Source organism: Salvelinus sp. IW2-2015, linkage group LG27 (genome assembly GCF_002910315.2).
Source record: "Salvelinus sp. IW2-2015 linkage group LG27, ASM291031v2, whole genome shotgun sequence".
Classification (NCBI taxonomy): domain Eukaryota; kingdom Metazoa; phylum Chordata; class Actinopteri; order Salmoniformes; family Salmonidae; genus Salvelinus; species Salvelinus sp. IW2-2015.
Window position 1 is genome coordinate 16,060,036 of NC_036867.1, and position 20,209 is coordinate 16,080,244.

The 20,209-nt window shown below is 42.8% G+C and overlaps 2 protein-coding genes across 3 annotated transcripts; both read right to left on the reverse strand.

Moving 5' to 3' along the window:
- Positions 1–2,897: 2,897 nt before the first annotated feature.
- tyms (thymidylate synthetase) lies at positions 2,898–6,861 on the reverse strand. Its single transcript, XM_023973152.2, has 7 exons — positions 6,203–6,861; positions 5,927–6,000; positions 4,427–4,601; positions 4,225–4,326; positions 3,911–4,086; positions 3,716–3,787; positions 2,898–3,411 (listed from the first exon to the last, which is right to left on the reverse strand). The coding sequence occupies exons 1-7, from the start codon at positions 6,423–6,425 to the stop codon at positions 3,274–3,276; spliced, it is 960 nt and encodes a 319-aa protein (XP_023828920.1). The 5' UTR covers positions 6,426–6,861; the 3' UTR covers positions 2,898–3,273.
- Positions 6,862–6,893: 32 nt separating this feature from the next.
- LOC111953709 (clusterin-like protein 1) lies at positions 6,894–15,603 on the reverse strand. Of its 2 annotated transcripts, XM_023973149.2 has the most exons (9): positions 15,531–15,603; positions 14,422–14,554; positions 12,536–12,684; positions 10,166–10,336; positions 9,578–10,034; positions 8,822–8,956; positions 7,492–7,706; positions 7,186–7,356; positions 6,894–7,022 (listed from the first exon to the last, which is right to left on the reverse strand). In XM_023973149.2, exons 2-9 carry the CDS (start codon positions 14,522–14,524, stop codon positions 7,017–7,019), a joined length of 1,407 nt encoding a protein of 468 aa, XP_023828917.1. In that variant the 5' UTR covers positions 14,525–14,554; positions 15,531–15,603; the 3' UTR covers positions 6,894–7,016. The 2 variants fall into 2 exon arrangements, with proteins under 2 accessions (XP_023828917.1, XP_023828916.1); XM_023973148.2 differs by lacking the exon at positions 6,894–7,022 and having other exon boundaries at positions 7,055–7,356.
- Positions 15,604–20,209: the final 4,606 nt, after the last annotated feature.

A 20,209-nucleotide genomic window follows, 5' to 3' on the forward strand; every position in this document is an offset into this window, starting at 1 on the left:
CTGTAACCAACAAATACATGTTATCCACAGCGTCATCTTGTGGTAATATGTGTCAAGACAATACAGGCTGGCTTTGTATTTAATAGGCACAACTAGAACAAATGCAGGCTGACGCCAGTTGTCCCAATGTCAACCTACCTGCTAGTCTGAGGATAATACTATCTACTGTTTTCAAATGAATCACTAACTTTCACTTTTGTCCCTTCAAACTGCAGTGGTGTGTGCTGTGGAAACCCTGCCAACCCTAGTTGTGGGGAAATCTAGAGGAGATTGAGTTATTTCTGTGGGTTTTACCTTCTCACCAGCAGTGGGCAGATGTGATGGGTGAGAAGGCCTACACACAGCCACTCCACCACAAACAACCTTTTTTTATTTAACTAGGCAAGTCAGTTAAGAACAAATTCTTATTTACGATGACGAGTTAATGATGAGTTAACTGCCTTGTTCAGGGGCAGAACAACAGATTTTTACCTTGTCAGCTTGTAGATTTGATCTAGCAACCTTTCAGTTAGTGGCCCAATGCTCTCTCCAGTAGGCTACCTGCCGCCCTTCACTGAAAGGTGTGTGTGTATGCAGCACTTTTCCCCATTTTGTGCCGGATTGTACCAGAGAAAGGATTCATTCAGTTGGCCACAGCGGCGGTCCTGAATGCAGTGTTACATTTTTTTACATTTCAGTAATTTAGCAGACGCTGTTATCCAGAGCGACTTAGTGCATTCGTCTTAAGATGGCTAGGTGGGACAACCACATATCACAGGCATAGAGAGTACATTGTTCCTCAATAGCGTAGGTATCAGTAGAGTCAGAGCTGCAAAAACATCCAACTAATATGTAGAGTCAGAAGCTTGATGTTGTCATTGCGTGCTAGGAATATGGAACCAAATTCTAAACTTGCTACCTTAATACACAAAGTATTCACTTTTTCCAAATTTGGTTGTGTAACAGCCTGAATTAAAAATACATTAAATTGAGATTTTGCATGACTGGCCTACACACAATACCCCATAATGTCATAGTGGAATTATGTTTTTAGAAATGTTTACAAATTAATAATTGAAAAGCTGAAATGTCTTGAGTCAATAAGTATTCAAACCCTTTGTTATGGCAAGCCTAAATAAGTTCAAGAGAAAAACATGTGCAAGTCACATAAGTTGAATGGACTCACTCTATTGAATGATTACCACATCTCTGTACTCCACACATTATCTGTGAGATCCCTCAGTCAAGCAGTGAATTTCAAACACAGAATCAACCACAAAGACCAGGGAGGTTTTCCAATGCTTCGCAAAGGGCACCTATTGGTAAATGGGTTAATTGAATATCATTGATATAACATTGATAATCCCTTTGAGCATGGTGAAGTTAATAATTACACTTGGGATAGTGTTTCAATACAGCCAGTCACTACAACGATATAGACGTCCTTCTTAACTCAGTTGCCTGAGAGGAAGGAAACCGCTCAGGGATTTCACCAAGAGGCCAATGGCGTCCTTCCTAACTCAGTTGCCGGAGAGGAAGGAAAGTGCTCACGGATTTCACCAAGAGTCCAAGGGCTTATAAGTAAACATTATACGGTAAGGTTGTATTCGGTGCATGGTAACCGGATGTAATCGGTACATGTGACAAATTAGATTTGATTTTAAAAGTTAGTTTAATGGCTGTGATATGAAAAAACTGAGGATGTATCAACACCATTGTATTTACTCAAGTCTCATAGCAAAGGATTTTAATACTTATGTAAATAAGGTATTTCTGTTTTAGTTTTTTAATAAATTTGCAAATATATATATATATTTTTTAAACTGTTTTTGAAGGTCTGGGGGGAGACCCCTTGGACCTTCTCCAATACAGTTGAGAAGGAAGTGAGGAAATAGGAATCACAGAAAGACAAATTCAGAAAGAGCCCAGGCCTCAGATCCTTCTCACTTCCCCTTATCACCTTGGAGATGGCAGCATGTCCCAGGATGTTGTCAGGGGAGGTGGGGGTGTCTTCGATCCACATGGGTTTGTACTCAGCCAGCCTGGTGCCCCAGTTTGCCTATGTCCAACCTCTGGTTGGCATCAATCATCTTAAACAGAGAAGACAATTGGCCGCAGGATGAATTGGTCCAATCAACTGCATTATACTGCATCCAATGGCGTAACAGATTAGATTCACCTGTCTGTTGTTGGGTCCAATCATCTGCCGTATGTCATCCTCTAGGTCAGCCCCCACAGCCACTTTGAACTTGGTCCAGCCATCATTTAGTGCAAGACTGTGGGGGCTGACCTAGAGGATGACATTCGCCAGTGAAGTCTCATACGGCAGATGATTGGACCCAACAACACACTGGTAAATCTAATCTGTTACGCCATTGGATGCAGTAAACCTCAATGCAGTGCACAACTATAGGAACATACAGAGACACACAGACTGACATGTATACAGTGCCTTCAGAAAGTATTCACACCCCTTGACTTATTCCACATTCTGTTGTCACAGCCTGAATTCAAAATGGATGAAATCGATTTCTCTCACCCATCTACACACAACACACCATAATGACAAAGTGAAAACATGTTTTTAGACTTTTTGCAAAGGTATTCCCCGAAGCACTGGGGAATACGTCTCAATATCTTATCGGCACCGAGGGAAGGATGAAAACCACGTTAGCTTATTGCGATGCACCCCTGGCCCTTAAGGATGGCAGCTCAAATACTCAGACCAAACCGAGCTTGCACTCACTGTTAAAGCCTTTAAAGATTACCGTCTACGGTGCAATCACATGATCCACGGCAAGTAATTAAGTACTCGTTTCATTACCAACAAAGTTCTTGCAACTTTGGTTTAAGGAAATAGAGGCAGTTTTTTATAACTAAGCAAAGAAAGTGCCAGTCCTCATTGTTAGACAAGATGATAAAGTAATCACATTTTAATTTAAGTCATTTAGCAGACGCTCTTATCCAAAGCGACTTACAAATTGGCATTTCAATGGTTATCATTGCACAAAATATAGAGTTGATTCCATTTAGTCTTTTTCTAAAATGGGATGTTACTCTGTAATGTTCTGTCTCAATAAAATTGTTTAATATAGAACAGGTTTCCAAGGCTCTGTGCCAACTAACAAGTCAACTAAATATATAAATTCTTTATTTACAAAAATCACGTGACAAACAAAATACACAATTGAATCAAAAAAAAAAAAAAAAAGGCAACAGGGAGACACTGCACCTGAATATTTAAATCGATTAAAATGACAACCGCCACCCATATATTAGTTAATTGAAGCCCATTTAAACTGCCATCTGCATTTTGATGGTGGGGTGGGGTTTGTAGTCAACAATCTCAAAGTCTTCTGCACGGAAGTCATCTATTTTCTCAACCGTCCGGAGGAGTTTCAGCTTGGGGAAGGGCCGAATCTCTCTCTGGAGCTGTAAGGGAAGAGTCATCACGTTTAGGCTGCGGCCAGACAATGTGTCCGAAAACTATGGATTGAGACAATGGTTCTTAAAATGGGAGTCATCCGTTGACGGACAACACCAACGCACAATATTATTACATTGTAGAAAATAGTAAAAATAAAGAAAAACCCTTGAATGACTAGGTGTGTCCAAACTTTTGACTGGTACGGTATGCATGTATTCCACTCATTGGCCGTAGCATTACACACATGTCACTGCAGTGTATATCTCAATGCCAAAGTTGCCCGTGTTGCTGTATCGGTCATGAACCTACCTGCACTTTGAGGGGTTCGATGTGGTTGCTGTAGATGTGAGCATCTCCCAGAGTGTGCACAAAGTCCCCAGGCTAAAGGGAAAAAGGCAAGAAATCTCTTTACTACACTTCTTATTAAAAGGATAAAATAGCATCCTTTGAGTCAAAGGAAGGGAGGTGTTGAGAGTAGGGAGTTTAAACCAGTGTCTGCCCCACCTTGAGTCCTGTGATGTGTGCGATCATGTAGGTGAGGAGGGCGTAGCTGGCGATGTTGAAGGGGACTCCCAAGCCCATGTCCCCCGAGCGCTGGTACAGCTGGCACGACAACTCCCCGTCAATGACATAGAACTGGCACAGGGCATGGCAGGGGGGCAGCGCCATCTGGGGCAGGTCTGAGAACAGCACAGGAACGGGTGTGAGCGATACAAACCAACACTGACTGTTAAGTGTGGAATACACAGTGAAATCATTACGGCAAATGTAGTATCTAGGCCTCTGCGAAACCAGAATGGAATATTCTAGTCAAATACCCTTGGGGTTCCATGCACACATGATGATTCTCCTGTCTTCTGGATTAGTCTTGATAGTGTCAATAACCTTCTGTAGTTGGTCCACACCTTCTCCTGTGTAATCTATAAAGTGAAGCATTATGCAAGAGAATTAAGCACTACAGTTCAAATTGGTTTGATTGAAACGCTCATCATAATCCTACACCATATCAGTGTGATGTACCTTTGTGCATGTCACTGTATTCTGCACCATAGTGCCGCCACTGGAAACCATACACGGGTCCCAAGTCTCCCTCCTCCCGGTCTGTAAACCCCATTTTGTCCAGGAACTGTCTCGATCCATTTGCATCCCAGATCTTCACCCCTTTCTCTGTGAGCTCCTTGGCATTTGTTGAGCCCTAAAGCACAAACGCACAGAACAAGATCTGTCAACTTCTCTGCACGATGTATTGGTATGGCACGCCATCTAGTGGAAATAGTATGCAAGTGTGTATAGGCACTGGCACAGTAAATTCAACGCATTATAACAGTGACCACGTTTACATGCACACAGTATTCCCATATAGTAGCCCATATCTCGCTTAAGATCTTATTCAGGAATAGCTATTTACATGCACATTTGATATCCCGTTCACGAGTATCCGTGAATAAACAGAATATTCCTAATTGAATTTCATATGGGTAAAATGGAACAGAAAACTGAAGTATGTACACTGGCTGTAGGCCTATAACCTTTCACATATAGGGTAAGATAATATTAACTCTTGCAGAATAACGGATACAACAAATTATTATTTTCTCAGCAACGGGAGTGGAGAAATAATATTTTTCAGCATCTCGAGAAAATGCAAAAGGGCATGTAAAGTGTTATCTTCGACACTTATGCACACAGACAGTATTTCAACCACATAAAACATGCGCCCCAGACGAACTGAAGTCATATCAGAAACGTGCCTCATTGTTCTCAGCTTTTAATTTCCTTAAACACGATGGCATTGGACATTTTACACAGGTCCAATCTTCCCACTGTTTTGGAGTCGTTGCGTTCTCCCGGTTCCTAAACGAAAACAGACAACTTCACCGGTGCTAACTAGATTAATGCATTCATTCTATCGATGCATGACATTGTTTTGGTGAGCACTAGTCTTCTAGGGTAACAAGTTATGACAGAAGTTAAGCTGCATGTATTTAACTATAGTTCACAAACAAAATGGCCTAACAAATGTAGTTAATTATTGGGGGTGAAAGTAGCCAATATGCATTAAGGTCCAGTATGGAATATCAGAAAAATAAATGGCATTATTATTATCTAACTGCACAGGTAACCTACTGTTTGAAGTGATTTGTTTGACAATCAGATGGAAACGTCACCTGACTGCCAACAGTCTATGGTGTTGTTGGATGACGTTTGAATCATGGGTGTTTGCAGGATTGGGTGTTGTGTGACGATGACACGATTTATGCAACTGAGCCCGCGCAGACCGCGACAAACTGTAAACCGAATAAGATTTTTTACATGCCAGTTTCCCCGTCTAAAAAGCAGCATATCCTAGGCATTTTATCCTGGTTTCACATAACCGGAATACAAGCTTTTCCGGGTTATGTTAATATTAGCCAACTCAAAAACAGAATACTTAAGTATTCCGAATAATATCGATATATTGGTGTACATGTAAACGTGGTCACTGGTGCATTATTTCGGGGGACATGGCTTCCTTCTTACTTTGATAAACCACAGTAGTTCTTCGAGAATTCCTTTCCAGAAAACCCTTTTCGTCGTCAGCAAAGGAAACTGATCTGGAATGATAAACGAAAAAAAAATGGTTAGTCATTTGAACAAAGGTCCCATGCAAAGCCAGTTAATGAGGTAACGTTCAACTTAGGTTGCGCAATTCCCGCCATTGCGGAAAAATTACATGTTTTAAATCGTGCATTGACTTGTTTTAACAGGCTACGCACAACTTCCCACACATACTGAACATTAGTTAAATCGACTTACCCCGGAGACTGTATCTCGTTTGTGAACCGAAAACAGAGATGACCCCCGTTCCTGTTCGGTCTCCCTTTCGATGTCCATGTTGCAAAATGTATTCACATTGGTTCAGATACCCGCGTTCATCACAGAAGAGAGAAAACGAACTTTGTCCCACCTGCCTATCCTCTTTCTTAGGCTCTTCGTTGTTACAAGGTGCCGCTGTGTGTATTTCAGAAGTAGCAGGCATTTTGTTAGTTAGTTTAACAAAAAATACTGACACAATTAATGCAGTGGCAGCACTGGTTGATTCCTTCTACTCCTGTGTTAAATTTAAAATTTCCCGGTTTATTTAGTTTTTCCTCGAAGACACGCCTACATAGAAGATACCTCCAATCAAGTAAAAGACGAGGGCAAGCGTGCTTCTTGGTTTACAACTGGACCAATGGGTGATTGGGAAAAATACGCGCAAAATGTAATCCCCGCCTCTCTATATGCCGCGAAATTCATACTTTCACATCCTTTTTTTGCGCGGGGGGGGGGAGGCTTTGTGCATTTTATTTATCAGAAACGAGTGATGTATGAACATAAATTAAAAAAAATAACAATGTAAATGTTCACAGTCACAGTTTAATCATCAGTAAAATGTCAAAGTTGATCAAACATGTAAGCTACATTTTTTTATTCCATCACTTACAGTGTATAGAGTATAGCTCATAGCTCGACCAAATGTTGCATACAACCTTAAACATAATGCTCCATTCCAAGGAACTGGTAGACAGACACACAATGGTAAATTGAGGCTTATAAATAGCACAGCTTGCAAAATCCTCGGATTACTTCATATCTGTGAAAGGATCAGAAACAATGCAGGATACAACCCATTACTTTGGCATGTATAACTAGCTTGGGCCTATAGCATACTGTATGAGACATTTAAATTCTAAGGAATTGTCTGGGTACTGTAATCATGGCATGTACGTTTTGCCTAGCTGCAGACTTATACTTACCTTTGACTGTTTGTAGTGGGTCAGGGCCTCTTGGGCCACATACTGAATGAAGGCAGAGTCCTGCACCTCTAGCTCTGCTGGGACGGAGAGGGTTAATGAAGGAGAGTTCAGGATGTTCAACACCACTCTGGTGTCACCTTTAAACCCGTTATCCCTCACCTGTAGAACCACCTGAAAACATATAACAACACGGTAATCATGAGAATAATATTTGTTTTTTTCTAAAGGGCTGAAATCATCATCAACAGCATCATCATCATCGGAGGTACATAAGGACAACCGTTTATGTGTGTACTGTGAACTTACCGAGCTCACACTGAAGATGTACTGAGGACCCAGGGTGCCATTGGTGAGCTGCGTCACCCAGCCATATTTGGCCTCCATGGTGTTGAGCCAGGTGTGTGTGTCATCCGTGTGTTTCTGGACCACCTGCAGCATCTCCTCATACTGCAGACGAGACGTGTTGAGCAGCAGGTAGGTCTCCTCCAGCGCAGAGTGGAGTTCCCTCACACTGGGACACTCTGGGGGAACATGATACAGATAGGGGAGAGTGGGGAAAATTGAGACATTTCTTACATTCAGCATCACTCTGTCAAGGGAAATATAATATTCTTTCTAACAAAGATGTCTACATATATGTCAGGATGTTGTGTATCCCTGGAAATAATCTGAATTTATGTAAACATTACCACTGGACAGGGTATGTTAAGCCGCCTACTTTCTGTACTAAATGTAATATCATCACTACCTTTTAAAACCATGTCTATCTTTCTTTCCCAAACACAATTCAACACAATCGCATTTTGTCTTTTAATAATTTTAAGCAGCTATTAACACTGGTTGAAGTGTTTTTTTCAACACTTTTTTAAACACATTTAACATAGGCCAGGCCCTGTTGTTATCTCATATCCCAGCGATAATGCCTTGCGTTACACCTGAGAAGAAAACACTTCAATTTGCTCAACTTGCCATTGGCTCAACTTACCCCAAGGCAAACATTTTGACTATATTAGCCCACACAGTTACAAGGAAGCAATTTCATGCTAGGTTTAGGACCTCATATTTAAGTTTCTAGAGACCACAACTGATCTGTAGAACAATCTTAAATGATCTGCTTGATCTACTTTGGTTTAGATACAAGCATCATGAAACCTCTAACATGCCCAATTAGACTTGGTGAAAATCATTTTTTTGACCTATCTTGCTACCACTTTTCCCATGTGGTTTCTTCCTTCACAAACTCCATGAATTGACAACCTCTTCCTAAATATTTGGAGAAATTAGACATTTTGTGTATGGTTTCCTAGAAACAAGGGTAGTTCGACTTACCCCTTTTGCTCAACTTACCCCATTCTCCCCTATAACAGGCATCACTGTGCTTGCTTAACAGTATGGCTTCCTTACCTGTCCCTGTCTTAGCTAATTACACTAGAAAAGCTAGTGATTTGCAAATCGAGACCAACTCTGTTACACAGACATGGTTCAAACACTTAAGATAAAAGTCTAGAATCTAGACTGTAGAACACCATTTCATGGGAATCCCCAAGGGGCGCAATGTGTCATTTGAACCATGTGTTCCGATAGGATGGAAACATTTGAATTAAATGAGAGTTCAATAATGACCATCAATATTTACCTTTCACCAAAGTGTCCTGACAGGACTCGCACAGTCTCTGCAGCTGCCAGCACTCTGCTGCCTGCCTGCGGAGCTGTCTACAGAGATACATGTCTGGGAATGGAACTGGGACCCAGCTCCAGCTAGGGAATGACTCTGTGTTTTTGGAAAGGGGCACAGCACACAGGACAACATAATCAGAGCTGTATCAAATTAGAAAGACACAACAATGTGATAACTATAGCACAGAGTTTCTAAACCCAGAGGCCCAACATTGAAATTATTTTGGGAGCGCTTTGCGAAGCAGACTCGGGGTTTGGGAAGTGAATGGGAGAAATGATAAATTCTTCATTGGTTGTTATTTTTTCTCTAAATCTCAAGGCACAAACTAGGTTCGAGTCAATGTCTTACGTAGCAGAACATGTTATTACTCCAACCTCATGAAAGTGATGAAAGAGTACCTCTGATTTGACGGCCTGCACATGAGCAGTTCGGTGCGAGAATGACCGCTAGACACGATGACGTGTTTATGCGCATGAGCTTAGCTAGCCAACGTTGCCATGACATCGCCTACAAGCACAATCTGGGATTTATATTGGCGGAGCAGTTTCCAGGCATCTTCATACTATACAATCTTTGACTATAGTACTTAGATCTTGAAATCTCAACATTATATAATGGTATATGAAATAGATACTGTATTTCCTGACAAATCTGATAACGATCAAATTTACCAGTAGTCTGAATGTGTATCGAATGGCTATTATCATTGGATACCTCTCTGCTGCCAAGACTCCTCATCTACAGCCTCCTGCATCTCGTCCAGGACATCTGTCATTGCATCGCTGAAGTCTTCCACTACCGCCCGGCCAAAGTCATACACTTCCTCCAGCACATCATCTAGGCCCATGCTGCCAAGGCGGCCCATGCCCGTGAAGAAGCCCCCACTAGGGGACTCCTGTGTGGGGGAGAGGGGCTTGGGCTTCAGCTTCGTGGTGAAGGCCACCCAGAAGCCATGGCCAAACTCTTGGTGCATCGTGTTGACCAGCTCTGTGCTCCGGTTGTGCAGGGAGCTCATTTTCCCTTGCATCTGACTGAAGGAGGCATTCAGCCGCACCAGCTCCAGATCTGGATCGTCTGAGTTCTGGGTCTGGTTCAGGTTATCTTGGTTCTGATTGACAACCTGGTCTGGAGTTTCCAGTTGGGACGATAACTTCCTGAAGAACTCCTCCACCTGTGAGCAGAAGAGAACCAAATACCTAAATGGAGCTGAATTTGTACCAATCTTGGGCCTACTTGATAAGACATGGGTCGATGCAGCCGTGGATGTGTAAGGGGCCTTGAAGGCAGAGATAAAGGCCTTACTTTGAAAGAGAAGGAGGAGAAGCCTCTTCGGCAGGTGGAGGTGTAAAATGTCTTACACGTGTCTTCCAGGCAGGGTCGACACTCCATAAATGATGTCCTTAGCGAATCATGGCACTGCTCCTCCGCCTTCTGAAGCTTTAGCTCCGCCTCTGTGGCCAGTTGCACTGCCCCCTTCAGTAAAATAAAGAGTAAGGTGTAGTTGCCCTTAGATGCAGATCTTGGGTCCGTTTTGCATTTCCCCCCACTAATGGTTAAGGTTAGGATTGGGAGAGGAGAAGCTGATCCTAGATCTGTACCTAGAGGAAACTTCACTCTGGAATAGACCATATTGGGAACTAAAATGCAGCCAAAATTGTACATTTAATAGCAAACTGGGGTGTTCTTTACAGGTATTAACAGGCAAGATCAACTGGACAGACTTAATGGAACCACATTTCAATGATCATAACTATGAAAAAGTATTGTGCTGCATTTTAATATAACCATGCCTAATACTCCTTGTACCCTCTCCATTTCTTCCTGGTTACCTCTGCACTAATTTCTGTCAGTGTGTAGGGTGAATGTGTGGTCAATGAGGAGAGAAAGAGGAGGATGTGGTTCTGAGGCCCCTTCAGCTCAGCGGTCCTCCTAGGCCCTGGCTCACAGTACCCTCCCTTCTGAACGAATGCAGAACACAGACATAAATCTACAGTCAGCCCATTAATCCTGACTGGGCTGTACTCTACGCCCTCCTTAGGTCCACATCCACAACTCACTGTCTGCTCTGTATGAGCTTTTTTTTATGAGGCAGAAAATATGTGATGGGTGTCTGTGTATGGGGAAGTCAGATCGTTGGTGTCAGTGTACAGTATGTAGAAGATGGTGAGCCTGTTTGCATCCCAAATGGTACCCTAAACCCTATGCAATACATAGGGAATAGGGTGCCATTTGGGACACCGCCCGTTAGATTCAGGATGATTAATGCTTTTTTGGACTCCAATCTTTCACTGTGGATTAATTTCTTACAGTGGGATTTATTTTATTGATGATATAATCAGATATGACGTTATTTATTCACTTGGAGGACATTCTTATCCTCGGGGAAGAGCATAACTTACATATTTGTACACGTGCTTTATAGAGTTACATTAACGCAAAGTGGCTCGTGCCTTAAATGCTGTGGTGTGTTCAACCAAGTGCTATCTTTCACTGCCTAAATCATATGCAGATAATAATCTGTGATTTGTTATTATCATGGTACCTTATACAGTGCCTTCGGAAAGTATTCAGACCCCTTAACTTTTTCCACATGTTGTTACGTTAGAGCCTTATTCTAAAATTGATTTTTTTTTAAATTCCCTTCATCAATCTACACACAATACCCCATAATGACAATGCAAAAACAGTTAAAAAAAAAAATTGTACTCTACGCCCTCCTTAAGTCCACATCCACAACTCAGTGTCTGCTTTGTGGTCTCTGTATGAGCTTTTTTTTACGAGGCAGAAAATGTGTGATGCGTTTCTGTGTATGGGGAAATTAGATCTGCAGCATTTAAGGTCCCCAAGAACACAGTGGCCTCCATCATTCTTAAATGGAAGAAGTTTGGAACTTGATTGGAGTCCACCTGTCGAAAATTCAATTGATTGGACATGAATTGGAAAGGCACACACCTGTCTATATAAGGTCCCACAGTTGACAGTGCATGTCAGGGCAAAAACCAAGCCATGAGGTAGAAGAAATTGTCCGTAGAACTCTGAGACAAGATTGTGTCGAGGCACAGATCTGCAGAAGGGTACCAAAACTACAGGGATCTGTAGTAACGCAGCTAGCACTGCGATGCAGTGCCTTAGACCACTGTGCCACTCGGGAGGCCCTGAAATATCACATTTACATAAGTATTCAGACCCTTTACTCAGTACTTTGTTGAAGAACCTTTGGCAGTGATAACAGCCTCAAGTCTTCTTGGGTATAACGATACAAGCTTGGCACACCTGTATTTGGGGAGTTTCACCCATTCTCTCTGTACTTTGCGCCATTCATCTTTGTTTCCTCTGACCCATTGGTGCGGCTGGCTTCCGTGTTAAGCGTGCATGGTGTCAAGAAGCAGTGCGGTTTGGCGGGGTTGTGTTTCAAGGGATGCACGGCTCTCGACCTTCGCCTCTCCCGAGTCCGTACGGGAGTTGCAGCGATGGGATGAGACTGTAACTACCAATTGGATATGACAAAAGTTCTACAAACCTGTTTTTGATTTGTCATTATGGGGTATTGTGTGTGGATTGAGGAAGGGGAAAAAACAATTTAATCCAGGGCTCAGAATACTTTCCGAATGCACTGTATATATTACTGTATGATGATTTTACGTGCACTGCTTTGTCTGTGAAATAGCTTACCTTCCTCTTGTCGCTACTTTCTTTGAGGGTCTTCATGAGGTGTTCATGCTTCTCTTGGTTCTTCTCCATCACCTCCTTCATCCGCTTCACCCCAAACAAGGCTCTCTTCATCTCCTCGTCAACATAACGCTCACCATCCCTCGACAGCCCTGGACCCAGAACCAACAGAGAAAATGTCTGGATATAGGCCAGACGGATTACCAGGACATGTACTCAGAGCATGCGCGGACCAACTGGCATGTGTATTCACTGACATTTTCAACCTCTCCCTGACCGAGTCTCTAATACCTACATGTTTCAAGCAGACCACCATAATCCCTGTGCCCAAGAAAGCGAAGGTAACCTGCCTAAATGACTACAGCCACGTAGCACTCACGTAGGTATCCATGAAGTGCTTTGAAAGGCTGGTCATGGCTCACATCAACACCATCATCCCAGAAACCCTAGACCCACTCCAATTTGCATAACGCTCCAACAGATCCACAGACGACGCAATCTCAATCGCACTCCACACTGCATCTTTCCCACCTGGACAAAAACTTCCTGACAGGCCGCCCCCAGGTGGTAAGGGTAGACCACAACACATCTGCCACGCTGATCCTCAACACGGAGGCCCCTCAGAGGTGCGTGCTTAGTCCCCTCCTGTACTCCCTGTTCACCCACGACTGCGTGGCCAAGCACGACTCCAACACCATCATTAAGTTTGCTGACGACACAATGGTGGTAGGCCTGATCACCAACAACAATGAGACAGCCTATAGGGAGGAGGTCAGAGACCTGGCAGTGTGGTGCCAGGACAACAACCTCTCCCTCAACGTGAGCGACACAAAGGAGATGATCGTGGACTACAGGAAAAGGAGGGCCCATTCACATTGACAGGGCTGTAGTGGAACGGGTCGAGAGATTCAAGTTCCTTGGTATCCACATCACCAACAAACTATCATGGTCCAAACACTCCAAAAAAGTTGTGAAGAGAGCACGACAACGCCTATTCCCCCTTAGCAGACTGAAAAGATTTGGCATGGGTCCCCAGATCCTTAAAAAGTTCTACAGCTGCACCATCGAGAGCATCCTGACCAGTTGCATCACCGCTTGGTATAGCAACTGCTCGGCATCCGACCGTAAGGCGCTTCAGAGGGTAGTGCGTACAGCCCAGTACATCACTGGGTCCAAGATACCTATTATCCAGGACCTATATAATAGGCGGTGACAGAGGAAGGCCCAAACTCCAGTCACCCAAGTCATAGACTGTTCTCCCTGCTACCTCACGGCAAGCGGTACCAGAGCGCCAAGTCTAGGTCCAAAAGGCTCCTTAACAGCTTCTATCCCCAAGCCATAAGACTGCTGAACAATTGATCAAATGGCCACCCAGACTATTTACATTGACACCCCCTTTGTTTTTACACTGCTGCTACTCGCTGTTTATGATCTATGCATAGTCACTTTACCCCTACCTACATGTACAAATTACCTCGACTAACCTGTACCCCCACACATTTACTCAGTACCGGTACCCCCTGTATATAGCCTCGTTATTGTTATTTTATTGTGTTAATATTTACTTTTGTTTACTTGATTAAATACTCTGTTTCTTGAACTGCATTGTTGGTTAAGTGCTTGTAAGTAAGCGTTTCAAGGTCTACACCTGTTGTATTCGGCATATGTGACAAATAATATTTGATTTGATTTGATTGCCATTATGTGACACCGATAGTCCTGGTAAAGTATGGTCCTTGCAACGCCAGGGTTGTGGGTTCAAGGAATATGAAAATGTTTGCATGCACTACTGTAAGTCACTTTGGATAAAAGGGTTTGCTAAACGTCATATGTTAGATAAAGGTGATGAAAGTTGCATGTGGTATAGTACATTTCAAAAGAGGTCTCACCCTGGAGAACATCCTCACTCAGTTCTGTGGGAGAGGGGTCGGGGCCACAATGCAGGACCCCAAGAGATGAAATGTAGAGGGTGAGAATCAGCAGCGCTCTCATCTTCACTGGCTTACTCTCACAGGTGCAGCTCTGAAACACAACCAATTGGTTAAATATTATTACTTGAAGTAAGATCAATACAGAAAAACGTGCTCTCTTGACTGGCCCGTAGGCATGTTACAATGGGCCGCCGGATTACCGTGGCTCTGCGGCTGTGGACTTTGAATTGGGCTTTAGAGTGATGACTTCCTCTTATGTAACCTTCCTGGAAGTCATTGATTCATCTACAATTCTTGATCTTGTCTGATCTTCACAGATAAGAGGATTTGAATAGACACCTGACATGACGTAGGGATTCCGTTGTCTGCCACAAGGGGGTGCAAATATCTTAAGCATTCAAAGGAGTCATGAAAATAAGTCATTAAGGGCAACGGATGGGTACAATCAATAGCTAGATAGACTATTTATGCTTATTGTTCAAATGTTAGGGATGGGTTATACTTCAATGATATATGTCCAACTTCACAAAATAAATAATCTGTCTCTTTCCACTAAAATGCAAATTAAGTAACTGAATAGTGGCTGGCAAAATACATGGTAAACTGAATAGCAACCAGGGTTGGGGTCAATTCTGTTTCAATTCAGGAAGAACACTGAAATTCCAATTCTCTTCTATGCTTTTCAATAAGGAACATTTGGTTTACTTTCTGAATTGACTGGAATTAAAATGGAATTGACTCCAACCCTGATAGCAACTCAATGCTACATAAAGGATTTTTCGTCCTACTTACAATAATCCCTATTTCAGTATGAGCAAAATATCATCCGTAGAAAAGAAGACTGCAACAGCAAAACACATTACAAAACACACCGTACCTTTCTCATACCACAATATCAGTCATCAGTTATTGCCAATACAAACAGATATCCTACATACCAGCATTCATAGTAGCCGACATACATGCCTAATTACTTACTTAATACATACCAGAAACCAATCAGAAAGCAAAGCTACAACACGTGATGGGAACATGCTATAGGATGATTGGCACAAACCTACTTTTACCTTGAGAGATGAGAGAAAACAGAAGCAGCGGACTTGGTAGCGCCGTGCGTTCGAGAGTGATGCGTTCGCATTACCCAAGGATTGTTCTATTTATATGACTGTAGACAGCAGTTATCTTAGATCCAATTAGCCTATTTGCAATATCCACCATTAAGCCTGCCGTCATCCGCACCTCACCTGCACAGCTGACTAGGGATTACAGTTTCAGTGCATACATATCAACAAAAACAAAAAAACAATCTGCTTATCTTTTCCATAGGACTTCAGAGCCTTTTCTCCACAGGCTACGTGTCGCAGTGAAACTATCTCCATGAATCCCCCATATTCCCACTTCAGAGAGAGAGACCGACCCATGGCAGACATTGGCACTGAAGTTTGAATGTTCGGCTCTACTCTTAATCTAATCTGGTTGCCATGGCCAACACACATACACATCCCAGGGCCTCACGGTGGCTCCATGCCAGAAAGACCCAAACTCTAAACCGAACCCCATGGCACGAAGACTTCCTTTCCCTCGGGCCCCATAATGTCCACCATGCATGCAACACTGCTTTCGAGTTTGCACGATTGGAAAATGACTGTGCTCTGTGTGTGTGTGTGTTTCTGTGGGAATTGGTCTGTGTGAATGTTGTTTCCTTTTCACTTTCTGACCATTTTTATGTCATCCTGATCATATTAATATCTAGCTCTGGTCCAGGGCCTTAGTGCACGTTCCAGAACTAGTCAATATCTACACTGTATGGTAGCAGGTTGGTAAATGTGTAACACATTTGTATTGACATATTCCACATTTTGTTGTGTTAAAGCCTGAATTTTAAATGAATTAAATTCACCCATCTACACACAAAACCCCATAATGACAAAGTGAAAACATGTTTTGGTAATTTTTTGTCAAATTTATTGTAAATGAAATACAGAAGTATCTCATTTACATAAGTATTCACACCCCTGAGTCAATACATGTTAGAATCACCTTTGGCAGCAATCACAGCTGTGAGTCTTTCTGGGTAAGTATCTAAGAGCTTTGCACACCTGGATTGTAAAATATTTGCACAAAATTCTTCAAGCTGTGTCAAGTTGGTTGTTGATCATTGCTAGACATCCATTTCAAATAAAATAAAAACAAATCGTATTTGTCACGTGCCGAATACAACCTTACAGTGAAATGCTTACCTACAAGCCCTTAACCAAGAATGGGGTTTAAGAAAAATAAGTGTTAAGAAAGTATTTACTAAAATAAACTAAAATAACAAATAATTAAGGAGAAACAATAAAATAACAGTAGCGAGGCTATATACAGGGGGTACTGGTACAGAGTCAATGTGCGGGGGCACAGGTTAGTCGAGGTAATTGAGGTAATATGTACATGTACTGTAGGTAGAGGTAAAGTGATCATGCATAGATAATAAACATAAATTATGGGGATGGGGGGGACAATGTAAATAGTCTGAGTAGCAATTTGATTAGCTGTTCAGGAGTCTTATGGCTTGGGGGTAGAAGCTGTTAAGAAGCCTTTTGGACCTAGACTTGGCGCTCCGGTAACACTTGCCGTGCGTTAGCAGAGAGAACAGTCTATGACTAGGGTGGCTGGAGCCTTTGGCAATTACAATTTTTTACTTTCTCTGACACCGCCTGGTTTAGAGGTCCTAGATGGCAGGAAGCTTGGCCCCAGTGATGTACTGGGCCGTACGCACTACCCTATGTAGTGCCTTGCGGTTGGAGGCTGAGCAGTTGCCATACCAGGCGGTGATGCAACCAGTTAGGATGTGAACAGGTGAACAGGGAGTACAGGAGGGGACTGAGCACGCACCCCTAAGAGTCCCCTGTGTTAAGGATCAGCGTGGCAGATGTGTTGTTACCTACCCTTACCACCTGGGGGACGGCCTGTCAGGAAGTCCAGGATCCAGTTGCAGAGGGAGGTGTTTAGTCCCAGGGTCCTTAGCTTAGTGATGGGCTTTGAGGCCACTATGGTGTTGAACACTAAGTTGTAGTCAATGAATAGCATTCTCACGTAGGTGTTCCTTTTGTCCAGGTGGGAAAGGGCAGTGTGGAGGGCAATAGAGATTGCGTCATCTGTGGCCACAGATGTGAGTGCTACGGGTCGGTAGTCATTTAGGCAGGTTACCTTGGTGTTCTTGGGCACATGGACTATGGTGGTCTGCTTGAAACATGTTGGTATTACAGACTCAGTCAGGGACAGTTTGAAAATGCCAGTGAAGAATGCCAGTCCGGCAGCTCTACCCTTTAGCTCAGTGCGGATGTTGCCTGTAATCCAAGTCTTGCCATAGATTTTTAAGCCGATTTCAGTCAGAACCTAACTAGGCTACTCAGGAACATTCAATGTCATATTGGTATGCAATTCCAGTGTATATTTGGCCTTCTGGTTTAGGTTATTGTCTTGCTGAAAGGTGAATTTGTCTCACGGTGTCTGTTGGAAAGCAGACTGAACCAGGTTTTCCTCAAGGATTTTGCATTCCTTTTTACCCTAAAAAACCCCCTAGAACTTGCTGATGACAAGCATACCCATAACATGATGCAGCCACCAGCATGCTTGAAAGTATGAAGAGTGGCAATCAGTGATGTGTTGTGTTGGATTTGCCCCAAACATCATGCTTTGTTTTCAGGACATAATGTTTTACTTTAGTGCCAAATAGCAAACAGGATGCATATTTTGGAATATTATTATTGTATCTTTGTAGTGACTGGGTGTATTGATACACCATCCAACGTGTAATTAATAACTTCACCATGCTCAAAGGGATATTCAATGTCTGCTTTTTTTTTACCAATCTACCAATAGGTGCCCTTCTTTGCGAGGCATTTGAAAAACTCCCTGGTCTTTGTGGTTGAATCTGTTTTTTAAATTCACTGTTCAACTGAGGGACCTTACAGATAATTGTATGTGTGGGGTACATAGATGAGGTACTAATTCAAAATCATGTAAACATCATTGTAGACAGAGTCCATGCAACTTTTTATGTGACTTCTTAAGCACATTTTTACTCCTGAACTTATTAGGGCTTGCCATAACAAAGGGGTTGAATACTTATTGACTCAAGACATTTAAGTTTTTCAATTTCAATTAATTTCTGAAACATTTCGAAAAACATACTTCCACTTTGACATTATGGGATATTGTGTGTAGGCCAGTGACACAAAATCAAATTTGAATACATTTCAAATTCAGGCTGTAAGACAACAAAATGTGGAAAAAGTCAAGGGGTGTGAATACTTTCTGAAGGCACTGTATTTCTAGCCTGGTTAATATGAACCGTCTGTACTGCAAAGAGCCCTGACACAGCAAATGAGGTCCCAACCTCTAAATGAGGCCCAGCAGGAGTCTGGTATATAGACTACCTGCCACTCAACTGCTTTCTATCAGCAAGCCCTGATCTCTACCTGGGCCCTAATACCAACCTGCTGCTCCAATTATGGCCAACAGTAAAATAAAAAATAATAAAAAACAGTTTTGCAACCCTATGGAAAACACTGGATGACCCCCTCAAATTATTTCAGACTGGTCTGGAAACCGATACCCTCTGGACTGTGTCATAACCCAAGCCCTTAACACTGAGCCTGGGTTAGGCTTGGTTATGGGCTCTTATCCACAAATAAGAAGATTGAGTCCCAAATGGCACCATATTCCCTATATAATGCGCTATGGGCCCTTGTCAAACAGGATATGGTGCCATTTGGAATGCACCGGAAGCTTTACGAGGTGATCTGTTGGCTACTCTTTAAAGCTTGGTGGATTTTCAGTTTTTCCCTGAAATCGATCTGTTTGTAGAATCAGATTGTGACTGAACGCGTGCCAGAGGATCAGCTTGAGTGCGAACACCAAGGGAGTGTGCTGCAAAAGACATGCATGCACGCACCCGCAACAAACACACACGCACGCACGCACGCACGCACGCACGCACGCACGCACGCACGCACGCCACGCACCACGCACGCACACCACACACACACACACACACACACACACACACACACACATAGGCACACGCACACACACATACACAATTAATGCTTTGTTCAATGTGGACTGAAGCGCCAAACGTAGGTGACTCCATATTACTTTGGGGCGTTTTAGACAAAACCCGAAACGCTGTGTGTACTAGTATCCCATTGACACTCAGTAAAACATGTGGCTTTAAGATAAGATAAAAGATACTAATTGCCTTGATGTCCTAATTAGCCTGAGAAGACCCTGTGTATTTGATCAGTGAACTGCATCTGCAGGGCAATGCCATTTCAGGGGCCACAAACCAAAGAGGGTAAGGTCTGTGTTCGGGTTCCCATTAGGCTGAATAAAATGGTCTGGCATTCCTAGCAACATTCCCAGCTGTGATAGTAGTAACTTCTCTCAAGGGTGATAATAGTTATTGGTGGTAGTGGAAACATACAACTTTATAAAAGAGTGGATGGATGGATTTTGAACATTCCAACTGTTTTGTCTAATATCCTATAAATACTACTTGAAGTGAGGAAGAATGCACCCAAAAATGCAGTGCACTGTCTAATGTCCCAGTCTGGTCCAGTGATGTTGGTTGAGCCCCCTCCGCAACCCCTTTGAAATGGTCTTTAATGAGTACCACATTTTTCACCCAGAGGACGCGATTGCCATCAAGCCAGTAATCTAATCTCATCTCCTGCTAGCAGCTCCACAAGGGTCTCAG